The sequence below is a fragment of the Diplotaxodon limnothrissa genome, linkage group LG14 (genome assembly GCF_057381915.1).
Source record: "Diplotaxodon limnothrissa isolate DT_005_m linkage group LG14, D_limnothrissa_male_GT1.1, whole genome shotgun sequence".
Lineage (NCBI taxonomy): Eukaryota > Metazoa > Chordata > Actinopteri > Cichliformes > Cichlidae > Diplotaxodon > Diplotaxodon limnothrissa.
In genome coordinates, this window is record NC_140609.1 from 37,869,251 (window position 1) to 37,879,172 (window position 9,922).

The 9,922-nt window shown below is 39.1% G+C and overlaps 2 protein-coding genes and 1 pseudogene across 2 annotated transcripts; 2 read left to right on the forward strand and 1 right to left on the reverse strand.

Moving 5' to 3' along the window:
- Positions 1-160: 160 nt before the first annotated feature.
- On the forward strand, positions 161-1,089 carry LOC146619387 (tubulin alpha chain-like; annotated as a pseudogene).
- A 3,462-nt stretch (positions 1,090-4,551) lies between these two features.
- LOC146619388 (uncharacterized) lies at positions 4,552-7,124 on the forward strand. Its single transcript, XM_085371223.1, has 6 exons — positions 4,552-4,749; positions 5,059-5,321; positions 5,517-5,707; positions 5,841-5,934; positions 6,116-6,309; positions 6,930-7,124. Exons 1-6 carry the CDS (start codon positions 4,552-4,554, stop codon positions 7,115-7,117), a joined length of 1,128 nt encoding a protein of 375 aa, XP_085227349.1. The 3' UTR covers positions 7,118-7,124.
- Positions 7,125-7,196: 72 nt separating this feature from the next.
- Positions 7,197-9,528, reverse strand: LOC146619389 (uncharacterized). Its single transcript, XM_085371222.1, has 6 exons — positions 9,319-9,528; positions 8,928-9,056; positions 8,528-8,721; positions 7,884-8,031; positions 7,584-7,788; positions 7,197-7,501 (listed from the first exon to the last, which is right to left on the reverse strand). The coding sequence occupies exons 1-6, from the start codon at positions 9,526-9,528 to the stop codon at positions 7,197-7,199; spliced, it is 1,191 nt and encodes a 396-aa protein (XP_085227348.1).
- Positions 9,529-9,922: the final 394 nt, after the last annotated feature.

The window sequence follows — 9,922 nt, forward strand, 5'->3', positions numbered from 1 at the left end:
GGCTGATATCCAGATTGACGTTTTGGAAACTGATTTTGCTTCTGCAGCATCCTGTGTGCAATCCTGTTAGAATATGTCTGATCAGGGCGATGGTTGGATCCTGTTAAATACCCCAATTCTTTGATCTTTGGGCTGAAAGAAGAACAACACTTGGTGTTTAATGCTCAATCAACAATCTCTTTATACCATACAACCCTTTAGGCATAAACGTCTGGATGGGAGATTTGCACAGGAGGTGGAGTTTTCCATCTACCCAGCTCCCCAAGTGTCCACTGCTGTGGTTGAGCCATACAACTCCATCCTGACCACCCACTCCACCCTAGAGCACTCTGACTGTGCCTTCATGGTAGATAACGAGGCAATCTATGACATCTGCCGTAGGAACCTCGATATCGAGCGTCCTTCCTACACCAACCTGAACAGGTTGATCAGCCAGATTGTGTCCTCCATCACTGCTTCGCTCCGCTTCGATGGCGCCCTCAATGTTGATCTGACAGAGTTCCAGACCAACTTGGTGCCCTACCCTCGTATCCATTTCCCCCTGGCCACCTATGCCCCCGTCATCTCTGCAGAGAAAGCTTATCACGAGCAGCTAACTGTATCAGAAATCACAAACGCTTGCTTCGAGCCAGCCAATCAGATGGTGAAATGTGACCCTCGCCACGGCAAGTACCGGCCTGCTGCCTTTTGTACCGTGGTGAAGTGGTGCCCAAAGATGTCAACGCTGCCATTGCTACCATCAAAACCAAGCGCACCATCCAGTTCTTGGACTGGTGCCCCACCGGTTTCAAGGTCGGCATCAACTACCAGCCACCCACTGTGGTTCCTGGTGGAGACCTGGCCAAGGTCCAGAGGGCTGTGTGTATGCTGAGCAACACCACCGCCATTGCTGAGGCCTGGGCACGACTTGACCACAAGTTTGACTTGATGTACGCCAAGCGTGCATTTGTTCACTGGTATGTGGGTGAGGGAATGGAGGAGGGTGAGTTTTCTGAGGCTAGAGAGGACATGGCAGCTCTAGAGAAGGATTATGAAGAGGTTGGAGTTGACTCTGTTGATGGGGAGGGAGATGAGGAAGGTGAGGAGTAGGTTCATTGCAATAAAATCATCAAAGTTATGCAAGTTCGCTCAGAAGCACTGTTACGTTGTTCTACCAAATCTTGTTACACATTCCTGTGTATATTTTTCAACTTTAAATAAATGTGTTTGAAAATGTGATGTTTTAATGCTATGTGAGAGTGTAACATGGAGACATGACCACTTTGTTGTTATTAAGGTGCTGCTTAATAAAGAGTACATGAGCTGTTTAATCACTGGTGTGCTTAATTTTAACCCCCCAAAATCTAGAAAAGAAAGTTAACTGCTAGGTTAATTCTGAATAAAGTAAAATAACGTAAATAAATTTAAAATATAATAATTTAACATTATAATAACTAAAAGCGACATTTTTAGTGAATCTATATCTTTCTTAACCCCCCTAGTTCACAAAGCCTTAAAGTTTACTCTTCGGGCTCCCCTCATCCCCCGTTTTTTTCCGCCAAAATTATCCACACCCACTGCCGCGCTATGCATTCTGGGATATGTTGGGCCACGAAGTCTACACCGCCACATCCTTAAAATTCAGGAAAATGAAGGACGCATTTGAGGGCCGGATTTCGAGCAGCCTTCGAAGTGGGACAGCCTTCGTCGCGTCGCTGTGACGTAATCGGCCTTAAAATGCGGCCTTTAAGGCTGCAGACCCTGAATTGGGAAACAGCCATAGCCTAACATATGAAACAGGAAAAGACGGCCGTGTAATCCCTTTATTTCCCTTGAGAGAGAAATGGATCTGAAACCACAGAAATCAGAGTGTTTGCAGAGTGCAGACACACAGATAATGAAGACATGCTGCTCGGAAATGTTAGATACAGATAAAAATGGTGTGTGTGTGTGTGTGTGTGTGTGTGTGTGTGTGTGTGTGTGTGTGTGTGTGTGTGTGTGTGTGTGTACTGAGCCAAGATTGCAAAACAGCCCAACTGCCTCAGTAATTATGGACCTTATAGTCCTTACAAACACTGTTTCACTAACTTCAGTAAACATTTTACATACATATGTCAATGCTGTATAATTTACAGCAAACGCCGTGAACGCAGCGGTGCACGAGCCACTGCAGTGGAGCTCACGTACAGCTTTGTGGGCTCAAAATGTGGTTAGAAATATTTTGTACTTGTACTTTTGTATGTGTAAAAAGAATTTGTGTGTGTGTGTAAAAAAGATTTGTATGTGGACTTAGCCAAAAAAAAAACCCGTGTGAATCTCTGCAAGTTACAAGTACGAATTTTGACCCTATTTTTCTTCCTTTCATCTGATTGGTCAATGTCATGTCAATCACAAATGTAACAATCCAATCAGAGAACAGATGAGTTTGGCTGTCGGAGGGGAGCTTTTTTGAACTGCGGGTTATTACTCTATAATATTACTTACTCTAATATTACTAATAATTATTATTAGTAATATTAATTATTAATTATCTAATAATATACTAATCTAATATTACTTACACCGCACTTTACAGTTATTTATTTGTAAAAAATGTTTGGAATCATGTATGATTTTTGTTCCACTTCTCACATGTTTACCACTTTGTGTTGGTCTTTCACGTGGAATTCCAATAAAATTGATTCATGTTTGCGGCTGTAATGTGACAAAATGTGGAAGAGTTTAAGGGGGCCGAACACTTTTGCAAGCCACTGTAAAGAACTTGGAAAGAAAAGCATCTTGCATCAGGACATCCAGATGTTTTTCTTCTCTACAAAGGTGTATTAAAAAAAGAACAGCAAATTATAATATTACAGCGGATGTGTGACCTTAAAGGTTTCTGGCTGAAAAAAGGTCACTGATCAAACTGATTCTTGCTCACAAAAAACATTTTAATCAGATTCTCTGCAGGAAAATTTGCAAACATTTCCTCCTAACTTCTCAGTATTCACTTATCAGCATTCAGTCAAACGTTCATTTACGGGTGTAGTTAAAAAACTGCTAATAACTGACTTTCCACAGCAGTTGTTTGGTCGGACACAGTAAGAGATGTAATCTTACTCTTCATGTGAGAAAGAAGGTGTCTCTGAGATGTACTAATAGTGTGTTAGTTGCAAATAGTAAATTAGTGAATGTATTTCATTGCAGCTTGATTATTCTGGGACAAACAGTGCAGTCTTCCTCAAAGCATCACTGTGAATATAATCATATAATGTTAAAAATATAATAACAGTCTTTTTATTATTGCTCAATGAAATAAATAAATCCTCTTTATTATCAGAGTGAAAACAGACTTCCACAAACGAACGTCAACTGATGACTCCATAAATATTCAGCCCTTCAAAGGTGACTGACCTACTTCAACAGCCAAAATCACATATTTCTGGAAGGTCCACTCACTGGTTATTCAGCATGCCAGGCTGCAGTTACACCATGCAGACAAAAGAGCACTCGGAGCAAGTTAAAGGAAAGGTTATTCAAAAGTAGCAGTCTGGGAATGGAGACAGAGGAGTTCACTTAAATCTGTCATTATGAAACGGAAGCAATCAAATCTGCCTAAATCTGACACTCAAAGGTAAACTGGATACCTGGCTGACCATCACGTTCACGACCAGGTGAGGACGGATCAAAGATCAGGAGTCGATTTCAGGCTTGGGCTTGCTTTCATCATATTAGTCCAATCCAACTTGAATCCAGATGATGGAAAGATAGCCCGGGTCTGTTGATGAGTCTCCACTTAAACACTGACGTTGTTTGTGTTTCCTGGAGTCCCGTCAGTCCTGTAAACCAGCGTCCCCAACCTTTTTTGTGCCACGGACCAGTTTATGACCGACAATATTCTCAAGGACCGACCTTTAAGGTGTCGAGGATAAATACAACAAAATAAAACCAGTACCGCTGCCAAAACAAGAAGAGTTATTCAAAACACATGGGAAAAGACCCAGGGAAACAGAGTTAATGATTAAAAAGATTTTAAAAAATAACGCTAAAACCCCTGAAGAGCATCAGTTTCACACCCAAACCTCAACTCTCGCGGCCTGGTACCAAACGACCGGTGCCGGTCCGTGGCCCGGGGGTTGGGGACCGCTGCTGTGAATAAAAGGAATCTGTTTGAAGGCTGTGCAGAGCAGCGGGACCACACATTGTCACGTAACGTTTTTCATCATATTAATATTTATTTGTAAAATAGTAAATTTTAGTTTTAATGTTCAGTAAATAAAATTACATTATTGAATACTACGTGCTACGCAATAATAGTAATAATATTACTTCTAATAGTCGTAATAGGTCCGTGTACTTTTCGGTATTTGAAGTTTTGTTTCAGAAACCAAAACGAAAAAACGATATTTAAAAGAATTTTCATTTTTTTAATTTTTGATAAAGAATAAAATGGGCGAAAATAACTTGTTTTTTCATTCGGTGGTAACAAATAGCCGTCATACACTTAAAATTAGACGTGCTTTTTTGGATTTCTTCGTGATTCAAATAATGAAAGTATACTAGCGCAAAAACAAAAAAATAGACGCATTTTCAATGTCTGAAACGGGAAGTACTTCTTCTGCGCGTTTTTTTATGGCGCGCGCACACCGTCCCCCACACAAGAGATCGACGGCCTTAAAGTTACACTGGAATAAACAGAGGATGGACCATTACGTTGTTTTTAGGAAAACTAAGAGAGTGACACTCCGGGACGAAGACATGACTGCAGAAAAACTGGGTCGCATCTTTCAGGTAGATATGTAAACTTCGCAAACTTTGCTTTCAGCAGTTTTTTTATGAACGTTATTGTTCTTCCTTACTGCGGAACGGCTAACGTTAACATTTGGTGATTTCATGTAGGCCTACTTTTACTAATACTATGTCTAGCCGTCTTCATTGTGCTAATATGTGAATTGTGCACATGTGCTAATGTGTAAATAGTTATTCATTGACTTTTACCGGCTACTAGCTAATAAGTAAGCCTTTAGAGCCTATTAACCGTGTGCACAGGAGTAACACGTTAGCAGAGCAACGTGATTTACGGAAACTTTTCTTAAACAGGTATCCGCGCATACTCTGTACATCACGGATGATTCAAACGTGGCTATGTTCCCCGGTGCGGTCTCTGGTGTTTTCAGCGCATTAGACCTTACACCCAGAGGTCACTATGAAGTCCACGGAGAAGACATGGAGTCAATTCCAACAGCAGGTTCCAGCGGGCAGCGTTTTGCATTTATGCGAGCACCAGCTGTGGCAGCGTCTGCACCTTCACGTTCACAGCAGGCTACTTCAAGTTCCCCTATGTCCTCCAAAACATTTCAGAGGTAGGATGAGTCTGTGTTCTTGAATATTAAATTACAGAACAGGCAAAATAAAAAGAAACATAAGGTGCATGGATAGTTGAATTGTTAAGAATAGCAAAGCTGTTTTAGTACAATTTGCCTATAGCAATCACTGAATGGATTTGTGGCCTGCTGTCTTTTACAAGATATGTAAAATTATTATGTTTTGTTTTACAGATCAGTGTACTTTGCAGATGTAGTTGGTGGGAGGTTGATTCCCAATAGAATGGTGGTTGTACGATTCCTGGAGTCTGAGGCTACGCTTCAAGGGATAGTAGGAAAAGTGCAAGATGCCATTGGTAATTACAACCCAATAATTTTGACAGATGCACAGGGCAATGCAATTCTGGAGTCGGAGGGCACAACAGGTGAGCCATAATATTACAGCTAAAGCCCATATCTTATGGAGAGACATGTCTTACCAGACTCTTTGTAATATTTATTGGGTAATATGGTATTGGCTTCTAAACAGGTTTCTTTGGTTTTGTTTTTCATCTGTAGGGTCACAGTACTGGAGACAAAATGCACGAAAAATTCTTGCTGTGCCTGAACAAGACTTTAATTGCCTCCAGGGAACAAAGAGGAAGAAACTGAGGTATGTGAATAAATATGTATATACTATAGGATGAACATCAATATAGAAGAATTAATTTGATTTAAATCCTATAATAGCAGTAAGACATCACTACATAAATCATCATCTATCAGTAAGTGATGTGATGTTTCTTTAAGCCAGTAAGTAGCTTTGACATCTGATTATCCATTTTTATTTGTAGCAGCCGTAAAGATGATGACAGTGCCAGTTTGGGAGAAGTGAGTGACAAAATAGAAGAGTTGGTGTTGGCATCTCAAAGTCTGCCAGCTGTCACAGCAGCAATCAAAGAGCTCACTGATCTTGCAGTTGCCCAGAAAGTCACAACCCCCAAGCTGCAGACACTCAAGGAGGGATTTAGCTGCGTGGTTTGTATGAGTATGTTCAAATGTTGCTTAGTAAATACATTACATCTACACTAACATTTTAATTACAATTAAAACAATGTCAAACCACATTCAATCATTACTTTGGACAAACATTTTTTTACCAAACATAGGCTCTTTATTCAGCAGTGTCCATTTAAATACTTAGGCACAGACAATCAAGATGCAGGTCTACTGTAACATAACATTCAAAAGTTTACATGCACATTTAATTTGGGTTCTCCTTGCAATCTTGACTATGAAAGTATAGCTTTTCAAATTGATTACAATGTCAGTATGGGTGACGGTACACTGTTCACAGTAATGTAAAACTAAAAAGTTCACATTTAAAATGGGACTGTAGTTGCATATATTGAATCAAGTACCTGTAACTTTTTCATTTTTCTTGCTTGCTAATTGAGAAAATGTACTGATTTTGCCCCTCATCAATTATAGACAAAAATATAGACAGGGACTTTCTCAGAACAGCGTGAACAAGAGGAATTACAGAATAACCAAAAATATTCTGCATGCTGTCTGTAAATTTATGTCAAGACTGACTTTGAACCTATAGTTTGAACTAAATTCAACATAAATGGATAACAGTCTCACTTATCTGATTTACTTTTGCAGACATCATTGAGGATCCAGTGTTCTCACTGTGCTGCAGAAGCATTATTGGCTGCAAGACATGTGTGGAACAGTGGCAAGAGACATCACAGCACTGTGCAAAATGCAGGGAGAGTAACAACGGAGTTCTACAAATTACTGGTCTAACAGCTGCATTTTCTGTATTGAAATCTTTTTTTGCAGAGGAGTAATGTAGTGTGTACACACAAATGTTTACAGTCAGTTGATTTTTTTTTTTGTCTGTTCTGTACAGTTTACAGATGCAGTGGTTCATACATTTCTCTGAGTTATGTTTATGAGACAGAGCAGAGCTTCTTTGTATGGCATAAAGTCACCATTTACGGCTCTAAAAAACAAATGTGAAATATCAGGATATTTTTCTGCAAAATGACTCTCTGTTCTAAGTTTGTCCTGTTCGGTTGTGAAGGGATCAACTCCAAAAGTCGAATATTCTTTGAGTGCAGATCCCAAGTGCTGCCTGTAAAGGTCTGCTGCTTCAAGTGCATTTGGCAAGAGCTCTGGAGAAATTCTTCTTTTACACCCATGTTCTGCAAAGTGATTTGGTATGCCTTTTCCTGTAAAAAATAGAGGAGGTGTTTAAATGTTCATTATCAGGGTTGTAAGCAATCTGACTTTTTTTTTTTTTTTTTTTTTTACCTGGGATTCTATGAGCATTCCATGATTCTACCACACTTGCAAGACCAATGTTACACAGCTGACAGGTTAGATTGGACACACAGTATCGCACAAGGTTATCCTCCATATCTATCTCCTCCTGGTCCATCAGCTGGAGTAGGGCAGTTTTTAGTGGGTAGTTGACACGGTTGTTGATTTCAGGCCAAATCCTTTCAACTGTGTGGTTCTAAAAGAGTTAAAAGAAACATGTCTTAAATGTACGTAGTAGTACACGTAATAGTATAAGAATTTCAGCTGATGTTAATGGTACTTAAATCTTACTCTTGTGGATGAGGTCTGTAAATAAGGCAGTCTCTCCTGATTGAAGCGATGATGTGACAGCATCTCTTGCATGAACAGTGTTAAATAAAATTCCTTTCCATGGTCTACTCGCACCTGGTCCCACATACCATAGGTGATCACTGCAGGTCTGGTACAGGAAAAATAAAGAACATTTATTAACTATTTTGCTTTAAGACCAGCAAAGGTGTTATTATTTTGAATGTATTCATTCATGTTTTTTTTGGGTAATATTTTAGTTGTAGTAGGACAACATATATTTCTTAAGTTTCTTTGCAATGTCACTGTCATGCTCAGACTTTAGATGTATGTCAGAACAATTGAAAGATATGTGGAAATCCAAGAACCTTGTTCCATTCATAAATGAACACTGATTAATTGCAATAAAGTAGTTAAATGATTCATGTGCAATTCCATTTTATTTATTTTTACATTAATAGAAAATGTTGATCAAAATGTTTGGTAAGTTCTTAATATATTATATTCAGGAACATAACCAGACCCATCTGTTGCATGTCTAATTTAAATTCAAATATTGTAAATTTGGGTGCAGCTCATGTCCAATATGACTAACATGTCCATCAAAACACTTAAGATGAAATAAATGGTTTGAGAGGTTGTATTACCTGAAAACATATTCATAGATGCTCAAGTTGTTTTTGATTGGCATTGTGGAATGACTCACAATCTTTTTACTGAATCCATCTACAGCTAAAACATGGGTGACTCCAAACATTACAAGTTTCTCGTTTTGGTCCAGGTGAACCTTGTGCCCCATGCATTCAGCATGGTACGGTGTGGGATTAAGATTCCGAGCTCCCTTACAAAAAAATCACAAAAATAAATGACAGCTGACTGGATAAAGGCAGATTTGATCATACGTTTGAGGAAGAGTCAAGTAACTGTTAAAGCAGGGCGTACATCTGTTAAACAGAATTAGGCCCTACCATTACATGATGTATATCACAAATATGACAAAGAACATTGGAATACAGTTCTAGTGGAAGATTAAATAACATAGGCTACCTGGCGTCTTGCTTCATGATAAGGTTGATGCACCTCTCTTAAAATTGACCCAATTCGTCCCTCTGCAGCATGTACCCCTTTTGTGGACAGATAGCCCTTCATCATTTTGCGGCCATATGTTGGGCCCACCTGTTTAAAATAAAAGATCATGCTACTACTAGAACAACAAATGTAAAGTAGCTTATTCTGAAAGCAAATGTGTAAAGCTAAAGTATTGTGCTAATTAACTGTACAAATACCAGTGAGAGACATCTTTAAAATAACTAACGTTACCCACCACCCGCAAGACGCTAAAACGCGCGGGCGCGCGCACACAGTCTAGACTAACCCCCTTACAACCCAGTTAAGACAACCATACACAGTCATAAGGTGAAGGAAGAAAGTACCTTACCTCATTTATAGCTTGTGTCACCTCAAGCTCCAACCGTGTGTCCGAGAGTCGACAGCTAGTGATTTGCTCAGCACAAAACTTTCTAACATTTCTCGCAGAAAATCCTCTCACTTCCCCGTGTTCATATGACAGACGCTCTGATATAATTTCCGATGACAGGCCTTGTTTTGCCATCTCCATGATCACGTCTGAGTATTTTTCCAACGTCATGATGTCCACACTACAGTGTTTGCCATAAGTTTGCGCATCACTTGTACAGGTTGTTGACCTACTAAAACTTCCGGTTCAGACAAAATAAATAAAGGGCCCTTTCTCGTTCTTTTTTCTTGGGTTTTTCGTTTCTGATGTGCGAAAGGACAAAATGAAAAAAACAATTGTTTTACGTTTTTCATTTTAGCTTTTTAAGTTGAGAATTAAATAAGTGTCTCATTTTCTTTTTTAAATTATACTTTCTGAAACGAAACTTCAAATACCGAAAAGTACACGGATTGTAATAGCAGTTATTGTTTTTGTTGTCATCATGCTGTTAAAATTGTGACTTTTAAAATTTTAATTAATTAAAATAAAATATTTAAAAAAATTTTTTTAACTCTACCACCAAAAA